Source organism: Salvelinus fontinalis, chromosome 15 (assembly GCF_029448725.1).
Source record: "Salvelinus fontinalis isolate EN_2023a chromosome 15, ASM2944872v1, whole genome shotgun sequence".
Taxonomy (NCBI): Eukaryota; Metazoa; Chordata; class Actinopteri; order Salmoniformes; family Salmonidae; genus Salvelinus; species Salvelinus fontinalis.
Genome location: NC_074679.1, coordinates 4383171 through 4396630, shown reverse-complemented (window position 1 = coordinate 4396630; position 13460 = coordinate 4383171). Strand labels below are relative to the sequence as shown.

General features: G+C 45.0%; 1 protein-coding gene across 4 annotated transcripts in view; it reads left to right on the top strand.

Moving 5' to 3' along the window:
- slc8a3 (solute carrier family 8 member 3) overlaps nt 1–13460 on the top strand; it is a 281169-nt gene that overhangs the window by 255864 nt on the left and 11845 nt on the right. For all 4 annotated transcript variants that reach the window (XM_055862473.1, XM_055862474.1, XM_055862472.1 and 1 more), the window contains one exon: nt 8027–8126. In XM_055862473.1, the coding sequence (XP_055718448.1) occupies nt 8027–8126 (100 nt within the window). The remainder of the gene's footprint in view (nt 1–8026; nt 8127–13460) is intronic.

Here is a 13460-nt window from a genome sequence, read left to right as displayed (position 1 = left end):
AAAATATAAAACATGCATTACCTTTGACGAGATTCTTTTGTTGGCACTCCAATATGTCCCATAAACATCACAGATGGTCCTTTTGTTCGATTAATTCCGTCCATATATATCCAAATTGTCCATTTATTTGGCGCCGTTGTACCAGAAAAAGCATCGTCCAATTTGCACAGTCACGACAAAATATCTAAAAAAATTACCTCTAAACTTTGCCAAAACATTTCAAAGTACTTTTGTAATACAACTGTAGGTATTTGTAAACGTTAATAATCTATCAAATTGAAGACAGGTCAATCTGTTTTCAATACAGGATATCAACAAACTCACGGTACTTTTCAAGTCTTGCTCAACTCTCAAACATAAATACAAGACGTCACTCCACTTCCGGGTCAATATCTTTCTCAGTTCTCTAATGAAAAACCTTAACCTTTTTCCATACAATGGCGACATCCAGTGGAAGCAGTAGAAACTGCGTGGATAGTGATTAGAATTCTGGTTTGCCCATGAGAACCCATTGAACACACAATGACTTAAAAAAAAAATAGGTTGGTCCTCAGGGTTTTGACTGCTATATAAGTTCTGTTATACTTACAGATATGATTCCAACAGTTCTAGAAACTTCCGAGTGTTTTCTATCCAAATCTACTAATAATATGCATATCTTATATTCTGGGGCTGAGTAGAACAAAGTTGAAATTGTGCACGCTATTTTTCCATATGTGAAAACTCTGCACCCTATCCCCAAGAAGTTTTTAAATAACGAATATGAATTCGGAGGATTCAACTGCTCAATTTCGGTTATTTGAAAATGAAATCATTTCCAGAATATAGTTATTTTTTTAAACAAGTCTTAGAAAAAACTGATTTTTATGGCAAAGGTATAATTTTTGTAAATTATATCATAAATAGGACTGGTGGAGTTATGTCACACATGCAGCTAACACAGACAAATGGAAATGTCTTCTCTACCCAAAATTTCAACCAACTAATTGCAGCATTACCACAAAAATGGAAGTGGCAAGTAGAAGGGGAAAAAAGTAAGGAACTTGTCTGTCGGCCCTGAATTAAAGACCAAAACTATGAGAATACAAAGATTTAGGACTTTTGTGAAGCATCACAACACAGGTGAAAAATATATGGCAAATAGAAATCCAAAATGGATGGTGTTAAGAGATAGATGGGAGGGGTTGAATGGAGCTGAAGGGTGGGACTAATAACGACAAGATGTAAAACATACGGGGTCTGTAACATGTATGAATGTACATTCGGAAATGTTGTGAAATAGCACAGTTACAAATAGAAATCAAACTGGACGGACATCAGAAATAGAAGAAGGACTGAAAAACAAACAAAATATAACTATTGTAAAATAGATTGTGTCTGTAAAATGTGTATAGTATGTATAAACTGAAGGTAGAAGCCTAAGTGTTATTGTTTGTTAGTTTACTCCAGTTGGGGGAGGGGTGGTAGGGTTTGGGGGGAATAATAAAGGTATATTCTTAAAAAAGGGTGTATATGTATATGTATGTATACAGTATATAAATATATATATATATATTTACCCCCAAAATATATGGAGGATTGGAAACGATGCAGACAATTAGATTGATGGAAGCAACAATCTATCCCCAATATTAAAGTTGATCCACCCCCTAAATTAAAAAATACAAATAATAATAAAATAACATATTGTACAGACACATTTGTACTGTAGTAAAGCCGTCTCTATAGTAATGCAAGGTCTCTTTCGTAAAACATCAATTGCTATGGAAATGCCGGGATGTGTTTTTCTATGAAAATGATGTTAAATGTAATTCTGATGTAACTACCATGCAACTATGATGGTGATACGATATGGATTACAATTATCATCCTGAATATTAAGGCTATATGTTACACACATAGACACTCAACCATGCAAATTGGCTGGGGTATTATTTATTTGGACATCACACATTATAGTCTTTTACTCTGATACAGACATTGTGCACGCTCTCACTAAATCACATCCAATATCATACACATCAACCTACTCAGATTTACTACACACATCATATTTTGTCTCAATTTTCTAACATCTGTGGCATTGACTCACAGGCAAATAGGCAAGAGAATAAAACACATACAGTTACAACCTGTTTCTAAATATCAGACATTTAAAATCTCTAGTTTTGACCTTCATAATACCTCTGATGGCAGTAACTTTACAAGCACTAATTATGGTCCATTTAGCCTGAGAATAGTATCTAGTTCTGGTAAGGGGTGAAATAAGTATAGCCAGTTATAATTGTAACGGTTTAGCAGATTAGAAAAAAAGAAGATCAGTCTTTATATGTCTAAAAGAAAAGGAATATAACATATTATGTTTACAGGAAACTCACTCTCCATCCTTAGATGAAGTTACGTGGAAAAAAGAATGGGGTGGTGAAATAATTTTCTGTCATGGACAAAGTAACTCAAAAGATGTGATGATATTATGTAACACAAATTTCAATCTGAATGTGCAAATAGTCAGGAATGATTCCCTAGGAAGGTGAATGTAATGTAATCTATTACAAAAATAAAGCAAACTGGATGGAATATGGGAGAAATATGTACCAAATTCTTCCTGAATCTCCAACACAGATGCGCTACCAAAAGTAATTTTCAGAAACTCGTTACTAAAGACAGAGTCATCTATGATTCTCCGAATTATATTTTAAAAGAGGAAGCTAAATATTTTAAGCAGATGATCGCTTTTCCGTCTCATCCTCTCCCTCCGAATGATGATTTCTGTAAGGAATTCATTCCAATAATACAAAAAATGGAAAATTAACAAATGTACATAAAGATCAGTGCGAAGGCCAAATGACAGAATAATAACTTTGAGGTTATTAAATCGGTTATTAAATCCTTTCAGTCTGGAAAACCCCTCAGGACTTGATGGCATACTGGTAGAGGTATATCAAGCCTTTTTTCATATACTCAAAGCTCCATTGTTAGATTGTTTTAGCTACTCCTATAGAAATGGTAGTCTGTCAGGTACTCAGTGTCAGGACCCGGTTACAAACTCGGGTCTCCGGTGTGAGAAACAGTCACTTAGCAAACTGAGCCACTAATAGACGGCAGAACCCAGAATATGAGGCAGACACAGCAATACTTGAGACAGTGTTTTAATAAAGTAAATAAATAAAGTATAAAGTAAAAAGGAAAGTACTTCAGGCAAAAAAATATAAATCCACAACGTCAAAAGTAATTCCAAGAGAAAAAGGGTAATCCTCCAAGACAAAAGGTAAATCCAGAAGGTGGTAGATACCGCAGCGAAAAAACCTCAAAAGAATAATCAAAAATAAATAAACAAGAACAAAAACAGAGTACCTCAAGAGAATCCAACAGGAGTAACAAATGTTCACAGCATCGCTGGGGCTGGGTGCTAACAAACACAGAGCAAAGAACTGAGGAAAACTAAGGGTTTAAATACATTCAAGGGAAACGAGGCACAGGTGCAAATAATAACTTGAAACAAGGGAAAACAAAAGGGTCAAAAAAGCACAATGGGGGCATCTAGTGGCCAAAACCAGAACAATCTTGGCCAAATCCTGACACTCAGCAGGAAGGTCTGATTTCACTATTATTTAAACAATACCCAGATGGAAAATATAAAGACCCAGTCTATCTAAAAAACTGGAGGCCCCTTACACTTCAATGTTGTGATGCAAAAATACTAGCAAAATGCATATCTCTCAGAATTAAAAAGGTTTTATCAGGTATTGTTCATCCTGATCAGACATTTTTTTTACATGGACGATACATTGGAAATAATATATGACAACTACTAGAAATAATAGAACATCATGAAACATCTAAGAAGCCAGGCCTGGTATTTATAGTGGATTTTGAAAAGGGATTTGATAAAGTAAGACTGGATTTTATTTATAAATGCCTGGATTTTTTCAATTTCGGTGATTCTCTTATAAAATGGGTAAAAGTAATGTATAGCAACCCCAGGTGTAAAATAGTTAATAGCGTCTACTTTTCAGAGAGTTTTGAATTGTCAAGAGGCGTTAAACAAGGGTGTCCACTGTCATCATATCTATTCGTTATGTCGAAATGCTAGCTATTAAAATCAGATCCAATAACAACATTAGAGGAATAGAAATCCAAGGCTTAAAAACAAAGGTGTCCATGTATGCCGATGACTCAAGTTTTATATTAAGTCCGCAAGCTAGATCCCTGCAATGTCTCATTGAAGATCTAGATAACTTTTCTGGACTCTCTGGACTAAAACCTAATTATGATAATTGTACAATATGACGTATTGGATCTTTAAAAAATACAAATGTTACATTACCCTGCAATTTATCTATAAAATGGGCTGACGGTGAAGTAGACATACTTGGTATTCATATCACAAAATACAGTATATAAATGAGCTCTCCACAATGAATTTCAATAGAAAACTTGTAAAAATAGACAAGATCCTGCAACCATGGAGAGGTAAATATCTGTCTATTTATGGAAAAATTGCCCTGTTTAACTCCTTAGTCATATCTCAGTTTACTCACTTACTGATGGCGCTGCATACTCCTGATAATTAATTTTTCAAATCATATGAGCAAAAAATTGTTTGCTTTATCTGGGATGCTACACCAGACAAGATAAAGCGTGCCTGTCTATATAATGAATATGAACTGGGTGGGTTGAGATAATTAAATATAAAAGCACTAAACCTCTCTCTAAAAGCTTCACTCATTCAACTACTTGAACCATAAATAGTTCTCAAGTAGTTTACTAAGAAAAGCCCATTGTTTAAAAATTGCTTTTTTGCCTTTGTGCAGATTGCCATGTCTCATTTGAGAATAATTGAAAATGATACCTTTTTCAAAGTATCTCTCTTTTTATAACAAGCATTGCAGAGGTGGCTACAATTTCTATTTCATTCCCCTGAAAAGATAGAACAAATATTACAACAAATATTATGGATGAACTCAAATGTGCTGGTTGATAAATACCTGTATTTATGAAAAACATGTTTGAAATGGGTATTTTGTTTTTAAATTCCAAGATTACAACCAATTGATTACAACATTACCCCCAAAAAATGGAGGAGGCAGGTGGCAGCGGGAGGAGGAAGGGAACTGGTCTGTCTGCCCAATATAAAGGATCAAACTGGAGGAGGTAGGGAACTGGTCTGTCTGCCCAATATAAAGGATCAAACTGGAGGAGGTAGGGAACTGGTCTGTCTGCCCAATAACAAGGATTAAAACTGTCGGAGGAATAAAAATAGCATAAATAGGAAAGTATACCAGTTTCATTTGAGAACCAGGATGTTGACAACTGTGCCACATACTGTTTGAAAATAGTTGGGAAGAGATTTTTTATGTACCTATTTATGAGTTATATAGAATTCTTGCCACCAACAAAATGTTGAATATTTGGGGCATAAAATCATCGAAGCTCTGCAGATTTTGTTGTTAGGATACAGAATCAATAGACCATTTATTTTGGTATTGCCCTCAGGTAGCCTGTTTCTGGTCTCAGGTTCAGGAATGGTTGAAAATGCATAGAATTGATCTAAAATTGACCCTAGAAATAGTACTGTTAGAAGATCTGTAGAGACCGGGTCAGTCAATTACTAATAACTCTTAGTAAAAGTATTCAACTCGCAATCTGTGGATTATTTTTGATTAGATACATTCAAATTGTATGTTAAACATCACAGCATAGTTTAAATATATGGTGAGTAGAATTCCGAAGAGGGTGGCCAGCAGAGATAGGTGGGATGGTCTGAGGGAAGCTGATGGTTGGGATGTGGAATTGGGGACAAGTGGGAGTGGAGTTGCTCTGCGGGAGATAGAATGACGGTCAAAGATAAAAGTGAAAATAAAACATAACAAAAAGTCAGTTTGAATGACACTGAGGGGCAGTTGTTGTAGTGTTGTCACAGCTAATGACTGTTTGCCTGAGGCTGATGCCGTGCAGATGTTTGTGCACATGCATATACACACACTCTCATTCAAATGGAGGCTTCCGAGTGGCGCAGCGGTCTAAGGCACTGCATTTCAGTACTAGAGGCGTCACTACAGACCCTGGTTCGATTTCAGGCTGTATTACAACCAGCCATGAATTGGGAGTCCCATAGAGCGACGCACAATTGGCCCGGCGTCGTCCGTCATTATAAATACGAATTTGTTCTTGCTCTTGCCTAGTTTAAATAAAAGGTGAAACAAAATTAAAATAAAACAAATGCACACACATGAACATACAAACACACGTACACACATGTAAATAGTGCTATGCATGAACTCAAACATATTCAGTTGGACTTGCTGTTATCATTTTTGTTTTTTGTTGTTTCTTTTTTTTCCTTTGTTTTTCTCTTTTGGTAATTTTATTGCTTGTTGGTGCATTTGAGGGAGTTCTTGGGTGTGGAGAATTATTTAGGGGGAGGGGGTTTGGTGGGGGTCTCGGATAGTTGAGGGGCAGCTCTTGGGGAACTGTTGGGGGGGGGGGGGTCTTGGAGGGATGGTGTGCTGGTGGTTGGGAGCTTGGGCCTGTGACTGATAAGTCGCTAGTTCGAGTTTCCCGTTTTCGACCTTGTGGGAGATCTGTCGACGTGCCCTTCAGCAGGGCGTTGACCCTGGTTGTTTCTGTGTGTCGCTCTGGACGGGAGTCTGTCAGAGGACTTATGTGATGTTGTTGTTGAGCGGCTTCACTGCAAGTAGGTTGTATGTTTTATATATTCAAATATCAAAAATGTATTTGGGACATTGAGTCTGAGTGTCTTCTCTTTCTGTGTTTCTGACAGAATACTCTGTAGTAGGTCAGAGCTGTGTGCTGGAACACCTTGGTAGAGCAGGATGGGTGTAGTAGGGCCTTGTGGTGCTGGAACACCTTGGTAGAGCAGGATGGGTGAAGTAGGGCCTTGTGGTGCTGGAACACCTTGGTAGAGCAGGATGGGTGAAGTAGGGCCTTGTGGTGCTGGAACACCTTGGTAGAGCAGGATGGGTGAAGTAGGGCCTTGTGGTGCTGGAACACCTTGGTAGAGCAGGATGGGTGAAGTAGGGCCTTGTGGTGCTGGAACACCTTGGTAGAGCAGGATGGGTGAAGTAGGGCCTTGTGGTGCTGGAACACCTTGGTAGAGCAGGATGGGTGAAGTAGGGCCTTGTTGTGCTGGAACACCTTGGTAGAGCAGGATGGGTGAAGTAGGGCCTTGTGGTGCTGGAACACCTTGGTAGAGCAGGATGGGTGAAGTAGGGCCTTGTGGTGCTGGAACACCTTGGTAGAGCAGGATGGGTGAAGTAGGCCTTGTGGTGCTGGAACACCTTGGTAGAGCAGGATGGGTGATGTAGGGCCTTGTGGTGCTGGAACACCTTGGTAGAGCAGGATGGGTGAAGTAGGGCCTTGTGGTGCTGGAACACCTTGGTAGAGCAGGATGGGTGAAGCAGGGCCTTGTGGTGCTGGAACACCTTGGTAGAGCAGGATGGGTGACGTAGGCCTTGTGGTGCTGAAACACCTTGGTAGAGCAGGATGGGTGAAGTAGGGCCTTGTGGTGCTGGAACACCTTGGTAGAGCAGGATGGGTGACGTAGGGCCTTGTGGTGCTGGATCACATTGGTAGAGCAGGATGGGTGAAGTAGGGCCTTGTGGTGCTGGAACACCTTGGTAGAGCAGGATGGGTGACGTAGGCCTTGTGGTGCTGGAACACCTTGGTAGAGCAGGATGGGTGAAGTAGGGCCTTGTGGTGCTGGAACACCTTGGTAGAGCAGGATGGGTGAAGTAGGGCCTTGTGGTGCTGGAACACCTTGGTAGAGCAGGATGGGTGAAGTAGGGCCTTGTGGTGCTGGAACACCTTGGTAGAGCAGGATGGGTGAAGTAGGGCCTTGTGGTGCTGGAACACCTTGGTAGAGCAGGATGGGTGAAGTAGGGCCTTGTGGTGCCCTGCTCATATCCATTTTTCAGCTTCAGACTTGCCTACTCACTTAAAACATCGTTTTTTTTGTGTGTGTGTGTTTAAAACTCTGTCTTTCTATGTTGTGTGTTTCCTTCAGAACACGGTGGACAAGCTGATCAAGAAGACGAATTTGGCGCTGGTGGTAGGCACCAACTCCTGGAGACAACAGTTCATGGAGGCCATCACAGTCAGCGCAGGTAAACACCAGCTCCCATCACAGTCAGTACAGGTAAACACCAGCTCCCATCACAGTCAGTGCAGGTAAACACCAGCTCCCATCACAGTCAGTGCAGATAAACACCAGCTCCCATCACAGTCAGAGCAGGTAAACACCAGCTCCCATCACAGTCAGTACAGGTAAACACTAGCTCCCATCGCAGTCAGTGCAGGTAAACACCAGCTCTCATCACAGTCAGCGCAGGTAAACACCAGGTCCCATCACAGTCAGAGCAGGTAAACACCAGCTCCCATCACAGTCAGTGCAGGTAAACACCAGCTCCCATCACAGTCAGTGCAGATAAACACCAGCTCCCATCACAGTCAGAGCAGGTAAACACCAGCTCCCATCACAGTCAGTACAGGTAAACACTAGCTCCCATCGCAGTCAGTGCAGGTAAACACCAGCTCTCATCAGAGTCAGAGCAGGTAAACACCAGGTCCCATCACAGTCAGAGCAGGTAAACACCAGCTCCCATCACAGTCAGAGCAGGTAAACACCAGCTCCCATCACAGTCAGAGCAGGTAAACACCAGCTCCCATCACAATCAGAGCAGGTAAACACCAGCTCCCATCACAGTCAGAGCAGGTAAACACCAGCTCCCATCACAGTCAGTACAGGTAAACACCAGCCCCCATCACAATCAGAGCAGGTAAACACCAGCTCCCATCACAGTCAGAGCAGGTAAACACCAGCTCCCATCACAGTCAGCGCAGGTAAACACCAGCTCCCATCACAGTCAGTGCAGGTAAACACCAGCTCCCATCACAGTCAGAGCAGGTAAACACCAGGTCCCATCACATTCAGTGCAGGTAAACACCAGCTCCCATCACAGTCAGTGCAGGTAAACACCAGCTCCCATCACAGTCAGTGCAGGTAAACACCAGCTCCCATCACAGTCAGCGCAGGTAAACACCAGCTACCATCAGTCAGTGCAGATAAACACCAGCTCCCATCACAGTCAGTACAGGTAAACACCAGCTCCCATCACAGTCAGTGCAGGTAAACACCAGCTCCCATCACAGTCAGTGCAGGTAAACACCAGCTCCCATCACAGTCAGCGCAGGTAAACACCAGCTCCCATCACAGTCAGCGCAGGTAAACACCAGGTCCCATCACAGTCAGTGCAGGTAAACACCAGCTCCCATCACAGTCAGCGCAGGTAAACACCAGCTCCCATCACAGTCAGTGCAGGTAAACACCAGCTCCCATCACAGTCAGCGCAGGTAAACACCAGCTCCCATCACAATCAGAGCAGGTAAACACCAGCTCCCATCACAGTCAGTGCAGGTAAACACCAACTCCCATCACAGTCAGTGCAGGTAAACACCAGCTCCCATCACAGTCAGTGCAGGTAAACACCAGCTCCCATCACAGTCAGTGCAGGTAAACACCAGGTCCCATCACAGTCAGTGCAGGTAAACACCAGCTCCCATCACAGTCAGTGCAGGTAAACACCAGCTCCCATCACAGTCAGTGCAGGTAAACACCAGCTCCCATCACAGTCAGCGCAGGTAAACACCAGCTACCATCAGTCAGTGCAGATAAACACCAGCTCCCATCACAGTCAGTACAGGTAAACACCAGCTCCCATCACAGTCAGTGCAGGTAAACACCAGCTCCCATCACAGTCAGTGCAGGTAAACACCAGCTCCCATCACAGTCAGCGCAGGTAAACACCAGCTCCCATCACAGTCAGCGCAGGTAAACACCAGGTCCCATCACAGTCAGTGCAGGTAAACACCAGCTCCCATCACAGTCAGCGCAGGTAAACACCAGCTCCCATCACAGTCAGTGCAGGTAAACACCAGCTCCCATCACAGTCAGCGCAGATAAACACCAGCTCCCATCACAGTCAGAGCAGGTAAACACCAGCTCCCATCACAGTCAGTACAGGTAAACACCAGCTCCCATCACAGTCAGTGCAGGTAAACACCAGCTCTCATCACAGTCAGAGCAGGTAAACACCAGGTCCCATCACAGTCAGAGCAGGTAAACACCAGCTCCCATCACAGTCAGAGCAGGTAAACACCAGCGCCCATCACAGTCAGAGCAGGTAAACACCAGCTCCCATCACAATCAGAGCAGGTAAACACCAGCTCCCATCACAGTCAGAGCAGGTAAACACCAGCTCCCATCACAGTCAGTACAGGTAAACACCAGCTCCCATCACAATCAGAGCAGGTAAACACCAGCTCCCATCACAGTCAGCGCAGGTAAACACCAGCTCCCATCACAGTCAGAGCAGGTAAACACCAGCTCCCATCACAGTCAGTGCAGGTAAACACCAACTCCCATCACAGTCAGCGCAGGTAAACACCAGCTCCCATCACAGTCAGTGCAGGTAAACACCAGCTCCCATCACAGTCAGCGCAGGTAAACACCAGCTCCCATCACAGTCAGTGCAGGTAAACACCAGCTCCCATCACAGTCAGTACAGGTAAACACCAGCTCCCATCACAGTCAGCGCAGGTAAACACCAGCTCCCATCACAGTCAGCGCAGGTAAACACCAGCTCCCATCACAGTCAGCGCAGGTAAACACCAGCTCCCATCACAGTCAGTGCAGGTAAACACCAGCTCCCATCACAGTCAGTGCAGGTAAACACCAGCTCCCATCACAGTCAGTGCAGGTAAACACCAGCTCCCATCACAGTCAGTGCAGGTAAACACCAGCTCCCATCACAGTCAGTACAGGTAAACACCAGCTCCCATCACAGTCAGTGCAGGTAAACACCAGCTCCCATCACAGTCAGTGCAGGTAAACACCAGGTCCCATCACAGTCAGTACAGGTAAACACCAGCTCCCATCACAGTCAGTGCAGGTAAACACCAGCTCCCATCACAGTCAGTGCAGGTAAACACCAGCTCCCATCACAGTCAGTGCAGGTAAACACCAGCTCCCATCACAGTCAGTGCAGGTAAACACCAGCTCCCATCACAGTCAGTGCAGGTAAACACCAGCTCCCATCACAGTCAGTACAGGTAAACACCAGCTCCCATCACAGTCAGAGCAGGTAAACACCAGCTCCCATCACAGTCAGAGCAGGTAAACACCAGCTCCCATCACAGTCAGTACAGGTAAACACCAGCTCCCATCACAGTCAGAGCAGGTAAACACCAGCTCCCATCACAGTCAGAGCAGGTAAACACCAGCTCCCATCACAGTCAGTACAGGTAAACACCAGCTCCCATCACAGTCAGTGCAGGCAAACACCAGCTCCCATCACAGTCAGTGCAGGTAAACACCAGCTCCCATCACATTCAGCGCAGTTAAACACCAGCTCCCATCACAGTCAGTGCAGGTAAACACGATCTCCCATCACAGTCAGTACAGGTAAACACCAGCTCCCATCACAGTCAGAGCAGGTAAACACCAGCTCCCATCACAGTCAGTACAGGTAAACACCAGCTCCCATCACAGTCAGTACAGGTAAACACCAGCTCCCATCACAGTCAGAGCAGGTAAACACCAGCTCCCATCACAGTCAGAGCAGGTAAACACCAGCTCCCATCACAGTCAGTGCAGGTTAACACCAGCTCCCATCACAGAATACCCTCACTCTGCTCAGTAAACTGGAAGGCCCTCACTCTACTCAGTAAACTCCTGGAAGGCCCTCACTCTGGTCAGTAAACTGGGATGCCCTCACTCCGCTCAGTAAACTGGAAGGCCCTCACTCTGCTCGGTAAACTGGGAGGCCCTCACTCTGCTCAGTAAACTGGGAGGCTCTCACTCTGCTCAGTAAACACCTGGAAGGCCCTCACTCTGCTTAGTAAACTCCTGGAAGGCCCTCACTGGTCAGTAAACTGGAAGGCCCTCACTCTGCTCAGTAAACGGGGAGGCCCTCACCCTGCTAAGTAAACTGGAAGGCCCTCACTCTGCTAAGTAAACTGGAAGGCCCTCACTCTGCTAAATAAACTGGGAGGCCCTCACTCTGCTCAGTAAATTGTAAGGCCCTCACTCTGCTCAGTAAACAGGGAGGCCCTCACTATGCTCAGTAAACTGGAAGGCCCTCACTCTGCTCGGTAAACTCCTGGAAGATCCTCACTCTGGTCAGTAAACTGGAAGGCCCTCACTCTGCTCAGTAAACTGGGAGGCCCTCACTCTGCTCAGTAAACTGGAAGGCCCTCACTCTGCTCAGTAAACTGGAAGGCCCTCACTCTGCTCAGTAAACTCCTGGAAGGCCCTCACTCTGCTCAGTAAACTGGGAGGCCCTCATTCTGCTCAGTAAACTGGAAGGCCCTCACTCTGCTCAGTAAACTCCTGGAAGGCCCTCACTCTGCTCAGTAAACTGGGAGGCCCTCACTCTGCTCAGTAAACTGGAAGGCCCTCACTCTGCTCAGTAAACTGGGAGGCCCTCACTCTGCTCAGTAAACTGGAAGGCCCTCATTCTGCTCAGTAAACTGGGAGGCCCTCACTCTGCTCAGTAAACTGGAAGGCCCTCACTCTGCTCAGTAAACTGGAAGGCCCTCACTCTGCTCAGTAAACTGGAAGGCCCTCACTCTGCTCAGTAAACTCCTGGAAGGCCCTCACTCTGCTCAGTAAACTGGAAGGCCTTCACTCTGCTCAGTAAACTGGAAGCCCTCCAGCTACCCTGCCTACATAGACCTAGGCCTGTCTAATCTCCTGCCTAGCCCCCTGCCCAGCTACCCTGCCTACATAGACCTAGGCCTGTCTAATCTCCTGCCTAGCCCCCTGCCTACATAGACCTAGGCCTGTCTAATCTCCTGCCTAGCCCCCTGCCCAGCTACCCTGCCTACATAGACCTAGGCCTGTCTAATCTCCTGCCTAGCCCCCTGCCCAGCTACCCTGCCTACATAGACCTAAGCCTGTCTAATCTCCTACCTAGCCCCCTACCCAGCTACCCTGCCTACATAGACCTAGGCCTGTCTAATCTCCTTCCTAGCCCCCTGCCCAGCTACCCTGCCTACATAGACCTAGGCCGGTCTAATCTCCTGCCTAGCCCACTGCCAGCCCACTGCCCAGCTACCCTGCCTACATAGACCTTGGCCTGTCTAATCTCCTGCCTAACCCCTGCCCAGCTACCCTGCCTACATAGACCTAGGCCTGTCTAATCTCCTGCCTAGCCCCCTTCCCAGCTACCCTGCCTACATAGACCTAGGCCTGTCTAATCTCCTCCCTAGCCCCATGCCCAGCTACCCTGCCTACATAGACCTAGGCCTGTCTAATCTCCAGCCTAGCCCCCTGCCCAGCTACCCTGCCTACATAGACCTAGGCCTGTCTAATCTACTGCCTAGCCCCCTGCCCAGCTACCCTGCCTGCTCAAGGAGGCCTCAGTTTGTCTGCGGGGAGC